This window comes from Ursus americanus, chromosome 21 (assembly GCF_024610735.1).
Source record: "Ursus americanus isolate L20-20 chromosome 21, mUrsAme1.1.p, whole genome shotgun sequence".
Lineage (NCBI taxonomy): Eukaryota > Metazoa > Chordata > Mammalia > Carnivora > Ursidae > Ursus > Ursus americanus.
The window spans coordinates 41769208-41785719 of NC_142147.1; the positions used below are offsets into that span (position 1 = coordinate 41769208).

The following is a 16512-nucleotide window of genomic DNA, read 5'->3' on the forward strand; positions in this document are numbered from 1 at the left end:
AAAATTTTTTTTCTTTTTTTTCCTTTTCTTTCTTTTTTTGTTTTGTTTTTGTTTTTGTTTTTTTGCTTTACCATAAAATAGGACTAAAGGAACTCATGGGGTAAAGGATAGCCTGGTATGTTTTCTTCTATTTTTGCTCATTCTATTTTTTCCTTTCTGAAGGTCTAAGCCTTCTTCTGTTACCATTTTGTTTGTTGGGAGAGCTTCCTTTGGCCACTCTTTAAGGGCATGTCTGCAACAACAAATTCTCTTCATTTTCCTTTGTCTGAGAATGACTTTATTCTCCATTCCTTAAGAATAGTTTCAGTGGAGGGGCGGCTGGGTGGTGCAGTGGGTTGAATGTCTGACCCTTGGTTTCTGCTCAGGTCATGATCTCAGGGTCATGAGATCGAGCCCCACGTTGGGCTGTGCACTCAGAGTCTGCTTGAATTTCGCTCCCTTTCTCTCTGCCTCTCCCCTCTACACACTCTCTCTTCTTCTAAAATAAATAAATAAATATTAAAAAAAAAAGAATAGTTTCAGTGGGTACAGAATTTGAGGTTCACAGTTCTTTTCTTTTAGTACTTGAAAAATATTGTTCTGTTTCCTTTTGGTCTCCATGGTTTCAAATGAGAAATCCAGTCTTTTGAACTGGTTTTTCTTTCTTTTTTTCTTTTTTTAAAGATTTTATTTATTTATTCGACAGAGATAGAGACAGCCAGCGAGAGAGGGAACACAAGCAGGGGGAGTGGGAGAGGAAGAAGCAGGCTCATAGCAGAGGAGCCTGATGTGGGGCTCGATCCCATAACGCCGGGATCACGCCCTGAGCCGAAGGCAGACGCTTAACCGCTGTGCCACCCAGGCGCCCCTGAACTGGTGTTTCTTTATCATCAATATATAATGTGTGTTGCTGTTTAAAGATTTTCTTTGTCTAGTTTTCAGAAATGGATGTCTTGGTTTTGATTTCTTTGGATTTTTCTTAATAAAGCGTTATTTGCTGAGTTTCTTAAATCTATAGATTTGTCTTGTATGAAATTTGGAAAGTTCAACTGTTATATCTTTGAATACTTTTTCAGTACTACCGTCTTTTTCCTGTCCTTCTGGGTCTTGGATGATATGAATGTTGGATCTTTTGTTATTGTCCACAGGGAATGAGGCTGTATTTTTTCTTTAAGTCTGTTTATCTTTGTTTTTCAGATTATGTAAAAATTTTTGTCTTTGAGTTCACAGATTTCTAGCATCTGTTATGTTTACTCTAGAGACCATTTAGTGTATCTTTCATAACACCTATTACATTTTTCATTGCATTTACTTTTTGGTAAGTACTGTTTTTTCTGGAAATATTCTGTTTTTTCATTTGTTTAAAGAGAGTTTGTAATTGATTGTCAATGAATTTTTATGAAGACCACTTTAAATTCCTTGTCAGGTAGTTCCAGCATCTAATTAATCTTGGTATTGGTCTCAGTTGATTGCCTTTTCTCCTTCAGATTTTGGTTTCCCTGACTTTTGGTAAGACAAGTGATTTATTGTATATTGGACATTTTTGTTTTTATAATAAGAGAGTCTTGATTCTATTTAAGTCTTTTAAAATCTATTTTAGTGGGGAGTCATGTTGTTAGGTTTAGTGTATAGATCTGGCCTCCTTTTGTAAGCTTTGGTTCTAATGGCAGCTTAGTTTTCAGAGCCCTTTCAATGCTATTCAGATATGCTTTATATCTCTGGTACTGCTGGGAATCCTGCTCAGTCCCTGATGTGTTGTCTGCAAGGACAGAAAGGTTCTGTGGATCCCCAGTATAGCTAGATCATCTTCTGTGGGATGGGGGAGGCAGAAGCCATTGAGATACACTTAGCTTCACTGAGATATAGAAGGCACTGGGCATGGATTTCCTTATGCCACTGGGCAGAGGACAGGGAGATGCAAGACTTTACTAATGGCACCTTTCTGGGTAGATAGATCTTCCAGCCAGTGCCCTGGTTGTGAACTGGGGGCTTGTACATCAAGAGACTTCCTTGTGCTGTGGCTAGTGATACATCAGTCACAGAATTCTTGCTGCTACTGCAGCTGGCTGATGAAACTGTTGTTAAGGTCTAGGTTATGGAGCAGGTGCTAGGGATCCCACTAAGTCTGTTGGCGTTCCCTGCTCCTAGTCTTTTGGCTAGAAAGAGTAGATTTCTATTGGTGCGTGTGTGTGCACCTGTTAGTGGTTCCAGGTTGCAGGCCTACTGTCCAGTGCCCATTATGTGGGTATATAAGAAATAAAAAGAAAACCCAGGGACAAACTTCCTGGGAAGATGGTGGAGTAAGAGGATCCTGAGCTTATCTCATTCCATGGATACAGTAGATAACACCCACATCAGTGTGAATAACCCAGAAAATTACCCAAAGACTGCCAGAACAGCACCTGGGATACATAGGAAGATTTATTTGCTAATCTCAGAATATGTGCTGGTGGGGCAGCGATCTGTGGGAGACTTATCCAAGAACAAAAGAGCTGGCAGGCACCATTTCCTTCCCCCGCCCCCCCAGCATAAATACATGGATACCTGTGGGAACCAGCACAGCATGCACACTCTCCACCTGGCTTGTTAACAGCATGCCCTGCCCCCATGCTCTCCTGTGGACCCTCCCTCAGCAGTTCTCCAGAGTGGCTACCAGTCCTCTCCCACTGCAGACCAGTACAAACCTTGCTAATACCATACACCTTCCCCCATGTTCTCCTTTGGACCTTGCCCCTCCAACCTGGCCTGACAGGAGTTCTCCAAAGTGGTTCCACAAGTATGACAGTGTGCAAGCACCTCCAACGGGCCAGCACCACTCCAAAGTGACTCCTGCCTTGGGTACGGGAAGATAACCACATCAGTTCGACTCTGGCTTCAGCAGTGGGCTGGGAGCAGATATCTGATCTGATTGCAGGCCTTGCTCACCAGTGACAGCTCAGGAAACAACACAAGGAGAGCACCCTGAAGTTCGGTGCTACTACATCTCTTGCAAACACCTGTTCTGACCCAACTGAAGCCCAAAGCAGCCTCAGACTGGCCCTCTGACAACACAGGGACTAAGCTCAGCTCACAATAGACAAAGAGAACCTTTGCAGATGACTAGACTGAAGGCAAACACAGCTCAGCCACAATAGTAGGGCATATGCAACACACATAGGAGACACCCCTGAAGTGCCAGGTTTTGGTGAACGAAGACACTGCACTGCAGGGCATTCAGGATCTCTTCTTCATAAGGCCACCACTTTCATGAGCAGGAGACATAGCTGACTTTCAATAACACACAGAAACAGACACAGAGAGTTAGACAAAATGAAAAGACAGAGGAATATGCTCCAGATGAAGGAACAGGACAGAATCGCAATGACAGACCTAAGTGAAATGGTGATAAGTAATAGGGAATTAAAGTAATGGTCATAAAGATACTAACTGGAATTATGAGAAGAGTGGAGGACGACCTCAGTGAAACCCTTAACAAAGAGAAAACATAAAAACGAACCAATCTTAGGTGAAGAACTCAACTGAAATTAAAAATACACTACATGGGATAAGTAGTAGACTAGAGGAAGCAGAAGAATGGATCAGTGACATGGAGGACAGAATAAGGGAAAGCAACTAAGCTGAACAGGAGAAAGAAAAAAGAATAATAAAAAATGAAAATAGATTAAGGGAACTCAGCAACACCATAAGTATAATAATATTCACATTATAGGGATCCCGGAAAGAGAAGAGAGAGAAAAAAGGGCAGAAGATTTAGCTGAAGAAACAGTAGCTGATTTCAAGATACACTACAAAGCTGTAGTAATCAAAACAGTATGGTGCTGGCATAAAATTAGACACATAGTTCAATGGAAGAGTATAGAAAACCCAGAAGTAAACCCAAAATTATATGGTCAGTTAATCTATGACAAAGGAGGCAAGAATATCCAATGGGAAAAAGACAGTCTCTTCAACAAATGCTGTTGGGGAAACTGCACAGCAAAAGAATGAAATGACCACTTTTTTACACGATACACAAAAATCAACTCAAAATGGATTAAAGACCTACAAGTGAGACCTGAAACCATGAAAATGCTAGAAGAGGGCCCAAGTAGTAGTTTCTCTGATATTAGCCATATCAACATTTTTCTAGATATGTCTCCTGAGAAAAGGGAAACAAAAGCAAAAATAAACTATTGGAACTACATCAAAGTAAAAAGCTTCTTCACAGCAAAGGACACAATCAACAAAACTAAAAGTCTAACAAATGGGGAAGACATTTGCAAATGACATTCCTGTTAAAGGGCTAGTATCCAAAATATATAAAGAATTGATAAAACTCAACACCCAAAGTACAAATAATCCAATTAAAAATAGGGCAGAAGACATGAACAGACATTTCTCGAAAGAAGACATACAGTTGGCCAACAGACACATGAAAAGATGTTCTACATCACAGGTCATCAGGGAAATGCAAATTGAAACCACAATGAGATATCACCATGAGGTATCGCCTCACTTCTGTCAGAATGGTTAAATCAAACACAATAAACAAGTGTTAGTGAGGATGTAGAGACAAAGAACTCATGCATGGTTAGAATGCACAGTGGTGCAGCCACTGTGGAAAACAGTATGAAGTTTACTCAAAAAACAAGAAATAGAATTACCATATGATCCAGTAATTCTACTGAGTACTTACAGAAAGAATATGTAATTACTAATTTGAAAAGATATATGCAGCATGTTTATTGCAGTATTATTTACAATAGCATGGATATTGAAGCAACCCAAGTGTCCATCAATAGATGAATGGATGAAGATGTGTATATATACAATGGAATATTATTCAGCAATAAAAGGAAGGAAATCTTGCCATTTGCAACAACATGGATGGATCTCGAGGGTATAATGCTAAGTGAAATAGTCAAAGAAAAATACATGATTTCACTCGTGTGGAATTTAAGAAATGAAACAAAAAAGAGACAAAGGAAGAAAACCCTCTTAGAGAACAAACTGATGGTTACCAGAGGTGGGTGGGGAGATGGGTGAAATAGGTGAAAAGGATTAAGAGTACACTTAATTATGATGAGCACTGAATAATGTATCTAATTGTTAAATCACTATGTTGTACACCTAAAACTAATTTCACATTCTGTGTTAATTATAATAGAATTAAAAAATAAAAAACAGGAAAAAAGAAAAGAAAGAAAGAAGGAAAAGAAAGAAAGAAAGAAAGAAAAAAAAGAAAGGAAGAGAAAGAAAACAAACCCAGGGAACTAACTCACCATGTGGTAGTTCCTCAAGTCCACGGAATCCAAATCAATTAATCTTCTTCCTTCCAGCTTTCAAAGTTACTTTATTGTTGTATGATAGGTAATTTCCAGAGTTTTGGTTTTATTTAGGATAGAAGCAGGGAAGAGGGAGTCTATGCAATCTTTGTGATTAAGATTTTAAATTTTCCTTTAAAAATGAACTGTAGGGGCGCCTGGGTGGCTCAGTTGGTTAAGTGTCTGACTCTTCGTTTTTGCTCAGGTCATGATCTCAGGGTCATGAGACTGAGCCCCTCATCAGACTCCACACTCAAGGAGGAGTCTGCTTGAGATTCTGTCCTTCTCCCTCTGTCCCTTCCTCCATGTGTGTTCTCTAAAATAAATAAAATCTTTTTAAAAAATAAAAAAAAACTTTAGAATGTTCATTTTCTATGATATTTGCTTCGATTTCTTTAAAGAGGGGGACGATCCTAAAGACAGTGTATATGTGGAGTACTTCATTTTTTTGTTACCATCGCCAGTCTTTTTCTTGTAGCATTTTTTTTTTTTGCTTTTTCTTAAATGATTGCCATTATGTGATTTCCCAAAAACAGTTAGTTTAGTGAAACAATCCGTTTTCATATTCATTTCATCTATTGGCATAAACAGGGAGGGGAACAAATACAGCTGACTTCTGGCAGGCATACAGTTTGGCTGTTGGGATCGTCTTGGATATGTGTAGCAAAGTAACTAGTACGGCTGATCTTGCTGGATCCTGTCATAATATATTATAGAGAAAATGGAATGTTTTATTTAATCTGAGGAGTCTATCTGGTGAATTAGTCAGGAATTGTTCAATATGACCAATGCCATGCAAGCTACCTGTATACTTTTCCCTGGTCCCTTCCTCTGCTACATCTCTAAAGGTAACCATTATCTTGAATTGTATTATAATTATTCCGTTTTTAAAAATAGCTTATGATACCTGTGTATGCCCTTAAATACTATTTGTTGTGTTTTGCTTATTTTGAAGTTTATAAAAATGATAATGAGATGTGTTTTTTGTGATTTGGTTATTTCGTACCATATGGTTTATAATATTTTCCCCATATTCTTTTATGCCTGAGTTCATTTTCATAGCTGTGTAATATTTCATTCCACAAATTTCTGGTTGTTATAATTTGGGTTTGTAATTATTTGCTAATATGCACAGTGGTACAGTGAGTATTCTTAAATGTCTCCTGAAGCACATAATACAAGATTTTCTCCAGGCTATGTACTTTTGGAATTGCTGGATCATAGAACATGTTCATCTTCAACTTTATGTTACACCAAATTGTTTTCCTGAGTGTTGGTAGTAATTTATATTACCACTGCAATGTTTAATAATTTTGGTTGTTCAACATGTTAACAATGAGTGAAATTCTTAGATATTTTAAGTTTTACCAGTTTCATGAGTATGAAATGGTATCTCATTATATCTTAATTTGAATGTCCTTGATTTTTTGAGCATCTTTGCATATGATTGTTTAGCATTAGTGTTTCCTCTTCTGTGAAATGCCTAAATAGATCTTTTGGCCAATTTTGTTTTAGCTTTATCTTTTTTCTAGTTAGCCTGTTTGTGTCTTGTTCAAGAAATCCGTTCTCCCTTTAGGTGTGCTTTATATATATCCGTATTTTTTCCCATAAGCCTTACAGTTTTTCCATTAACTTGTAGGTCTTTAATGCATTTGGAGTTTATGTATTTATGGTGTATGGTAGGGAACCAGAGTAGTTTTTTCTATATCTATAAGGATAATTGTTCTAATACCATTTATTAAATTATTCTTTCACCACTGATCTGTAATGCTTTCTATGTGGCTCTGCTTCTGGTCTTTCCATGAGTCAAGCCCTATCTGAATACCACATTGTCTTAAGTCTTTATGATGTCTTTATCATAGGCAGGATAAATTCTCTGACTTTGATCTCTTTTAGTAGTGTTTTGGCTGTTCTTAAATGTTTGTTTTTCCAAATGTATTTTTGAATCAGTTTTTCAGGTTCCTCAAACAACATTTTAGGAATTTTATTAGATTTGTATTGAATACAAGATAAAAGCTAGAAGTATACACATAAAAGTACATAGTCAATAAAATGAAAAGGTAACCTCTGGAATAGAACACATTTATAAATCATATATCTGAAAAGGGGTTAATATCCAGAATATATAAAGAAATCCTACAACTCAATGTCAAAGAAACCAAGCAACTCAATTTGAAAAAGGAGGGGGGGAAGGATTTTAATGCACATTTGTTCGAAGAAGATATACAAGTAGCCAGTAAGCACATGAGAAGATGCTTAACATCACCAGTCATTAGGGAAATGCAAATCAAAACCACAGTGAAATCTCACTTCACATCCATTTGGGTGTTTACTATCAAAAACCAAGGGGCACCTGGGTGGCTCAGTTGGTTAAGGGTCTGCCTTTGGCTTAGGTCATGATCCCAGGGTCCTGGGATCGAGCCCTGTATCGGGCTCCCTGCTCAGTGGAGAGCCTGCTTCTCTCTCTCCCTTTGCTGCTCCCCCGGCTTGTACTCATTCTGTCTGTCTGTCACATAAATAAGTAAAATCTTAAAAACAACAACAACAACAACAACAACAAACCAAAATAACAAGTGTTGGCAAGAATGTGGAGAAATTGGAACCTTTACGTTGGTGGGAGTGTAAAATGGTGCAGCCATTGTGGGAAACAGTATGATGGTTGCTCAAAAAATTAAAAAGAATGACCATATGATCTAGCAATTCTACTTCTGGATATTTACCCAAAAGAATTGAAAGAAACAACTTAAACAGATATTTGTACCCCCATGTTCTTAGTGGCATTATGCACAATAGCCAAATGGTGGAAGCAACCTAGGTGTCCATCAAGAAGTGAGTAGATAAACAAAATGTGGTTTGTGTCTAGTAATGCATACATATGTATATGCACACATATATGCACATGTATATGAATGTGTGTATATATACACACACAGTGTAATGTTATTCAGCCTTAAAAAGAAAGTAATTCTGACACATGCTATAACATGGATGAACATGTTGAGGACATTATGCTAAGTGAAATAAACCAGTCACAAAAAGATAAATACTGTGTGAGTCCACTGATATGAAGTATCTACAGTAGTCAAATCCATAGAAACAGAAGTAGAATGGTGGATGTCAGGAACTGAGGAAGGAAGGAATGGGAAGGAGTTATTAATTAGTGCAGAGTTTCAGTTGAAAAAGTTCTGGAGATTGGTTCTGCAAAAATGTGAATATACTTAACATTGCTGAACTGTACACTTAAAATTGTTAAGATGGTAAATTTTATGTGTATTTTGCCACAATTAAAAAAAAAGCCAGAGTTATCAATTTAAGACTTAGGAGTATATGACTGGAATTTAAGTGAGACCTGTTACAGGGAAAGACTATAGATTGATAGCTAACCAGAGCCTGGGTTCTAGGACATTCCAATATTTAGAGGTCAGGTAGTAGAAGAGGATGCATTAAGGGGAACTGAGTACAAGTAGAAAGGTAGGAGGATATCCAGAAGAATATGGTATATAGGAAGCAAACGGACTGATCATTTGTGTCAAATGCTGCTAATGAGTTGAGTAGAGTGATGATTAGCGCTAGAGCACTGATTTTGGCAAAGTGATTTTGTTGGTGACTTTAGAAATGTTTTAACATAGGTATGGGGGTTGAAATATTTATTGGAATGGATTACAGAGAAAGGCAGGCAGAGGATGGTCTTTTTAATAAATGGTACTGAGCTAATTGGATAACTACATCAGAAGCCAGGCATCTTGAATCCTATCTCACATCATGTAATCTAATCTAGGTAGGTTATAGGTCTAAATATGAAAGGCAAATTAGGAGACAATATGAGTATATTTTCATGACCTTGGGATTAGACTGCCTTAAAATTAAGAGCTTCTGTTCATCAAAACATTAAGAGAGTGAAAGTGCCAGCCCCAGAGTGTAAAATATTTGCAATATGTTGGTTATATTCAGAGTATATTAAGAATTCCTACAAAGAAAAAAGAACAATACAACCCAGAAACTACCCAAATGACACTCGACTGATGAATGGATAAATGGTATATCTGTACAATGGAATGTTACTCAGCTATTAAAAAAGGAATGAAGTACTGATACATATTACAACATGGCTGATCCTTGAAAACATTGTAGTGAGTGAAAAAAGACACAAAAGGTTACATATTGTGTAATTCCGTTTGTATGAAATGTCCAGAATAGACAAATTCATAGAGACACAAAGCAGATTAGTGGTTGCCAGGGGCTGGGGGGAAGAGAGGAAGAGGCTATGGGGTTTCTTTTTGGCATGATAAGAATGTTCTTGAATTAGATAGTGATCTGATGGTTGCATAACATTGAGAATGTATTAAAAGTTACTGAATTGTATACTTCCAAATGGTTAAACTGGTAGATTTTATGTTATATGAATTTTACCACACACACAAAATCAGTAATTTCTTTACTAAAGAAGATAACCAGTTGGCTAATAAACATATGGGAAAGTGTTCAACCTCATTTGTCATCAGGGAAATTGCAAATTAAACCGCAATGCAGTATCATAGCATATCTGCCAGGATGCCTGAATGTACGATTGACAATAACAAGTGTTGATGAGGATGTGAAGACCTGGAACTCTTTTACAGTTTGATGAGAAAATGAGGATACTATTGGATAGTGTCAGTGAACTCTGAACAAAGGCATATCCCATGATGCAACAATTTCACTCCTAACTGTATACATTTAGCAGAAAGGAGTCCTATTTCCACCTAAATAATGTACGAGAATGTTCATAGCAGTACTAATCATAATAGCCAACAATTGAAAACAACCCGAATGTCCATCACTAGGAAAATGGAAAAATAAATTGTGTTAGAATAGAACGCTTTATACAGCTGTCAGGCTTAAACTTTTTCTTCTGAAACAGCCTCTGAAAAGCTCTAAGATAAGAAGGACTTTGGAATGTCCTAATTGTTGAAAGGAGTTTAGTGTTGTAGCACACCAATAAAACGGAAGTGGACTCAAAATGAGGCCTTATAAGTACACAGAGGGCCTTGTGTTCTCATAATAAAGAATTGGATTTTTAAATTTCAGTTCAATAGGAAGCTACTTGAGTTTGGTTATAGGTTTGGCTGCATGTGACAGACTCAAAAATAATAACGGCTTAAACTATATATAAGGTTAATTTTCTCTTGCATTGAAGTCCAGGCTGGAGTGGAGGCTCTGCTCTGCAAAACCATTATGTGACATGACACCACATTCACACTGCAGTCTGAGGAAATGGGAGAATAAAGGATATAGGTCATGGGCCAGCTAGCTTTTAACATTTCATAAGCTACTATATAATATCAATTTTTTAAAGACAGAATCCAGTTACGTTGCATATTCTGCAAAAGAGTCTGGGAAATGCAGTTTATTTTGGGCAGCCTTGTCCTCAACTAAAAACCTTGGGTTCAGTCAATAGACAATATACATTTGGGGGCAATTAGCAGTCTCTATATGATAATCCTTTGGCCTGGTGGAAAGTGTTAATACATTCCTGCAGATTCTGATTCAGTTGATCTCATTCTAAAAACTCTGGTAAATACTGATTGATTTGATCCAGAATGTTTCCTGTACGTCCATAATTGCAGCAAACTCTGAGGTAGATTAAAATTTCAGAACCATTGGGGCGCCTGGCTGGCTCAGTCAGTTGAGTGTTTGACTCTTGGTCTTGGGGTTGTGGATTCGAACCCCCTGTTGGATGTAGAGATTGCTTAAAAATAAAATCTTAAAAAAAAATTCGGAACCACTGACTGAGCTTATTAATTAACTCCCTCACTTTCTTCTGTGAGCTCTCATTTCTCCGTGTTCTCCTTACCCTTTTTTTCATTCACTTACACGATGGTATTTAAGAGCTCTCCAAGCCGTTCATCTCTTATGTGAATTATTTTTCAGCTATCTCTCTTTCTACCGTAGATATTTTATTTCTTTTCTAACACAAAGCCAGCTATTAAAATGTGTTTCTTATCTTTCAGACTTGGTGTCCAGGTGTGAGGCCAAGAAGTTATCTCCAAAAAGAGACATTTATGAGACAGAGCCATCCCGATGGGCTATCATGGAACAATTTAAAAGTCATAATCCTGAGAAGTCCATTTTCAGAGATATTTGGGAATGTAGTAGTCAGTTTGAGACACAACAGGAACAGGAGGGCTATTTTAGGCAATTTGTTATCAACCATGAACACATGCCTATATTTAACCAACATACTTTACTCGCTCAAGAATTTTACAATAGAGAGAAAATTTTTGAATGTAAAGAATGTAACAAAAACTTTAGTTACCATTTATTTTTTAGTCATCACAAAAGAACTCATTCTAAAGAGAAACTTTCTGAATGTAAGGAATGTGCAGAGACTGTTAATGCATCATATCTTACTAAACAGAGAATTCAAAATAGTAGCAAGTGCAGTGAATGTAAGGAATGTTGGAGGGCTTTTATTCATTGTTCACAACTTAAACAACACCTGAGAATCCATAATGGTGAAAAACGCTATGAATGTAAAGAATGTGGAAAGGCCTTTAATTATGGCTCAGAACTTATTCTGCATCAGAGAGTTCACACTGGTGAAAAACCCTATGAATGTAAGGAATGTGGGAAGGCCTTTAGGCAGCGATCACAGCTTACTCAACATCAGAGACTTCATACTGGTGAAAAACCTTATGAATGTAAGCAATGTGGGAAGGCTTTTATTCGTGGCTTTCAACTTACTGAACATCTACGACTCCATACTGGTGAGAAACCCTATGAATGTAAAGAATGTGGAAAGACTTTTAGGCATCGCTCACACCTTACCATTCATCGGAGAATTCATACTGGTGAGAAACCCTATGAATGTAGAGAATGTGGAAAGGCCTTTAGCTATCACTCAAGCTTCTCTCACCATCAGAAAATCCATTCTGGCAAAAAACCTTATGAATGTAGTGAATGTGGGAAGGCCTTTTGTGATGGCTTACAGCTTACTCTACATCGGAGGATTCATACTGGTGAGAAACCCTATGAGTGCAAGGAATGCGGGAAGACCTTTAGACAGTGCTCACACCTCAAAAGACATCAGAGAATTCATACTGGTGAGAAACCTCATGAATGTATGATATGTGGTAAGGCCTTTAGACTTCATTCACACCTTATTCAACATCAGAGAATACATACTGGTGAGAAGCCCTATGAATGTAAGGAATGTGGGAAGGCCTTTAGCTATCATTCAAGCTTCTCACACCATCAGAGAATTCATTCTGGGAAGAAACCTTATGAGCATGGAAAGGCCTTTAATCATGGCTTGCAATTTAATCTACATCAGGCACTTCATACAGTTGAGAAGCCAGTAAGGTTTCCTCTCCTCACTCATCCTAGTCTAGCATTATGATATTGTTTTTAGAAATATAGGTTTTCCTTTTTTCTTCAAGGTAAAAGTTGGTAAAATACTGAATTTCATTAGTATTGATTTATTTCAGTAATCCTTAAAAAAAAAAAACCTTCAAGTGGGAAAATGGAAAAGTAATTAACAGGTAAAAAATTTTAATTGCTCTGGTTCCAGTGCTGTTTTGGGTTATTATAACACCCAGTATTGGAGATAAATTTTATAAAATAGTGTTTTTACTGAAACTAGTGAAATGTGGCAGAAATAAAACAATTGCTTCCCCTTTCACAAATCCCTAAATAGCCAATATGTGTGTGTTGCTCCTTCCTGCTCAAACATATGCGAAAATGAAGGGTTTATTGCATGTGTGTGGAAAGGTTATACCACCTGTAGTGACATATTTCATGGCAATTTCTTTTTGCACAAATAATTGCAAACATTTTCCTAGGTGAATACATATAGATCTAACTCATTGTTTTTAAAGCTTCAGAATGTTTCTTATATAGGATATATATCTGTATTTTAAGCCATTTTGTACTGTAGACATTCAGTTTCTATTTTTCATCACAAATGATCATACAATAAACATTCTTACATCATCACTTTTATTTCCATTGGGTAGATTCCAACCATGAGAGTGTATGTATGTTTTGATATTACATTAATTTTTTTAATTTTAAAAAATTAGGTAATAAAAGCACATGCTACAAAATTCAAAAGTTAAACAAGTAAAGTAAAAATTAAAGCTTCCTTAATATCTGGTTCTATAGCCACCTGCTTTACTTACACAGGGACAACCACAACTGTCAATTCTTTTGTATTCTTCCAGGGATTAACTACTTTTTTAATTCATTGGATGAAAGTAGGTTAATCATAATCTTTTACTCATGAAATTCTCATCATTGTTCCAAATTTAGCCCACTTTCATTTATTTTCAGTATTATCTGGGATTTACAAACATTTTGTCAACTATAAACTTACTGCCTTTCTGCTCCAAATCTTTCATTGCCTGCTCTGCAATATTGGAACTCTCTTCTGTTGTTTATAATATTATTTATTTGAGTCCTCTCTGTCTGTTTTTGGTTAAGTCAGACAAGCTAAAAGTTCTTCAACTTTGTCTTTAAAAAAGACCAGCTCTTAGTTTTTGTTGCTCTCTTCTATTGTCTTTTAAGTCTCTTTCATTTATATGAAAGGTTAGGTTTATCATTTCCTTCCTCGTGCAAACTTTGGGCTTAGTTATTTTCTTCTACTTCCTTGAGGTGTGAAGTTAGGTACTTAAATTGTTTTTCCCCCCGTAGTGTAGGCTTTTATTCCTGTAAACTCCCCTCTTAGAACTGCATTTTTTTTATCCCATACATTTGTTTCCATTTTCATTTTTCAGAAGATACTCTTTGATTTCTGTTTTGATCCATTGGTTGTTCAGGAGTGTTTACTCCTGAAAATATATAATTTTCACATATTTGTGAATTTTCTGGTTTTCCTCCTGTTTGTAGTTTCAGACCATTGTCAAAAAAGTTACTTAAAAATTCTTTTTTTTTTTTAAAGATTTTATTTATTTATTAGACAGAGATAGAGACAGCCAACGAGAGAGGGAACACAAGCAGGGGGAGTGGGAGAGGAAGAAGCAGGCTCCTAGCGGAGAAGCCTGACGTGGGGCTCGATCCCAGAACGCCGGGATCACGCCCTGAGCCGAAGGCAGATGCTTAACCGCTGTGCCACCCAGGCGCCCCACTTGATATGATTTCAGTCTTAAACATAGTAAGACTTCTTATAGACTAACGTATGATGTATCCTGGAGAATGCTGTGTATGTTACTGAGAAGAATGTGTACTCTGCTGCTGTTGGTTGGGATGTTCTGTGTATGTCCGTTAGTTCCATTTGGTCTAAAGTGTTACTCAAGTCCACTTTTTCCTTATTGATTTTCTGTCTGAAAGAGCTATCCATTATTGAAAGTGGGATATTGAAATTATCCACTATCCTTTTATTGCTTTCTACTTCTCCCTTCATATCTGTCAGTATTTGCTTCAGATCTGTCAGTATTTGTTTTACATATTTAAATGCTCTGATGTTGAATGCATGTATATATGTAATTGCTATATCCTCTTTATGAATCGACCACTTATATAGCGACCCTTGTCTCCTGACAGATTTTGACTAAAAGTCTATTTTTACTGATTTAAGCATAACCACCTCTGCTCTCTTTTGATTATCATTTGCACAGAATGTCTTTTTCTTTCTTTTTAAAAAAAATTTTATTTATTTGAGAGAGAGAATGAACAGTGGGGAGGGGCAGAGGGAGAGAAAGAAGCAGACTCCCTGCTGATCAGGAAGCCTGATGTGGGGCCCCATCCCAGGACCCAGAGACGATGACCTGAGCCAAAGGCAGACGCTAAAGTGGATGAACCACCCAGGCGTCCCAGAATAACTTTTTCTATCCTTTCGCTTTCAGCCTGTGTGTGTCCTAAAGCTAAAGTTATTTTCTTGTAGGCAGCATGCTTTGGGATCTTTTTTCTTTTCTTCTTTTGAAAGAATTGAAGAATTTAATTCTTCACAATTATTGATAGATAAGATCTTAATATTGCCACTTTCATTCATTGTTTTCTTACTGTATTGTAGTTCCTTTGTTCCTTTCTTCCTTTCTTGCTGTTTTCCTTTGTGATTTGATGATTTTTTACTTTTTTTTCAAATTTTTATTTTTTATTTTTTAAAGGTTTTATTTGGGCCACCTGGGTGGCTCAATTGGTTAAGAATGTGCCTTTGGCTCGGATCATGAGCTCAGGGTCCTGGGATCAAGTCCCATGTTGGGCTCTCTGCTCAGTGGAGAGTCTGCTTCTTCCTCTCACTCTCCCTCTGTGTCTCCCTCTCGCTCTCAAATAGATTAATTAATTTAAAAGAGATTGTATTTATTTGAGAGAGAGATAGCAAGAGAGAGTACAAGTAGAGGGGAGAGGGAGAAGCAGGCTCCCAACATGGGGCTCTATCCCAGTACCCTGGGATCATGACCTGAGCTGAAGGCAGACCCTTAACCAACAGCCACCCAGGCGCCCCTTTTATTTTTATTTTAAGTCAGCTCCACCCACAATGGGATTGAACTCATGACCCCGAGATTAAGAGTCGCATGCCCCACCAAAAGAGCCAGCTGGGTGCCTCTGATGATTTTTAAAAATAGATTCCTTCTTTCTAATGTGTGTATCTACTATAGGTTTTTTCTTTGTGGTTACTATGAGGCTTACATAAAACATCTTACAACAGTCTATTTTAAGCTAATAACTTCAGTTGCATAAAAATGCCCTGCTTTTACCTCTGCCCTCTCCCCATTTTATATTAATGATACATTTTACATCTTTTTATATTGCATATCAAGAAATTATTTTAGGTATTTTTTAAGTTTTTTTTTTGTTTGTTTTTAAAGATTTTATTTATTTATTTGTCAGAGAGAGAGAGCACAAGCAGGGAGAGCGGCAAACAGCAGGAAGAGCAGGCAGAGGGAGAAGCAGGCTCCCCACTGAGCAAGGAGCCCGATGCAGGACTCCATCCCAGGACCCTGGGATCATGACCAGAGCCAAAGGCAGACGCTTAACCGACTAAGGCACCCAGGCATCCCTGTAACTAGTTATTTTTAATATTTTTTGTTTTTTAACTTTTATAGTCACGTGATTTATGCACCGTCTTTGCAATATTATTCTGAGATTGACTATTTACCTTTTCCAGTGAATTTTATACTTTCCTAAGATTTTGTGTTGTTACTTAGTGTCCTTTCATTTCAACTTGAATTCCCTTTAGCATTTCTTTTAAGGCAGTTCTAGAGTGGTGATGAACTCCTATAGTTTTTGTCTGTCTGGAAATGTCTTAATCTCG

The 16512-nt window shown here is 37.2% G+C and overlaps 1 protein-coding gene across 13 annotated transcripts in view; it reads left to right on the forward strand.

Moving 5' to 3' along the window:
• The window catches only part of ZNF461 (zinc finger protein 461), a 69862-nt gene extending 53780 nt beyond the window's left edge, over nucleotides 1-16082 (forward strand). For all 13 annotated transcript variants that reach the window (XM_087871104.1, XM_087871105.1, XM_087871101.1 and 10 more), the window contains one exon: nucleotides 11273-16082. In XM_087871104.1, the coding sequence (XP_087727230.1) occupies nucleotides 11273-12660 (1388 nt within the window). In that variant the 3' untranslated portion in view covers nucleotides 12661-16082. The remainder of the gene's footprint in view (nucleotides 1-11272) is intronic.
• The last annotated feature ends 430 nt before the right edge of the window (nucleotides 16083-16512 follow it).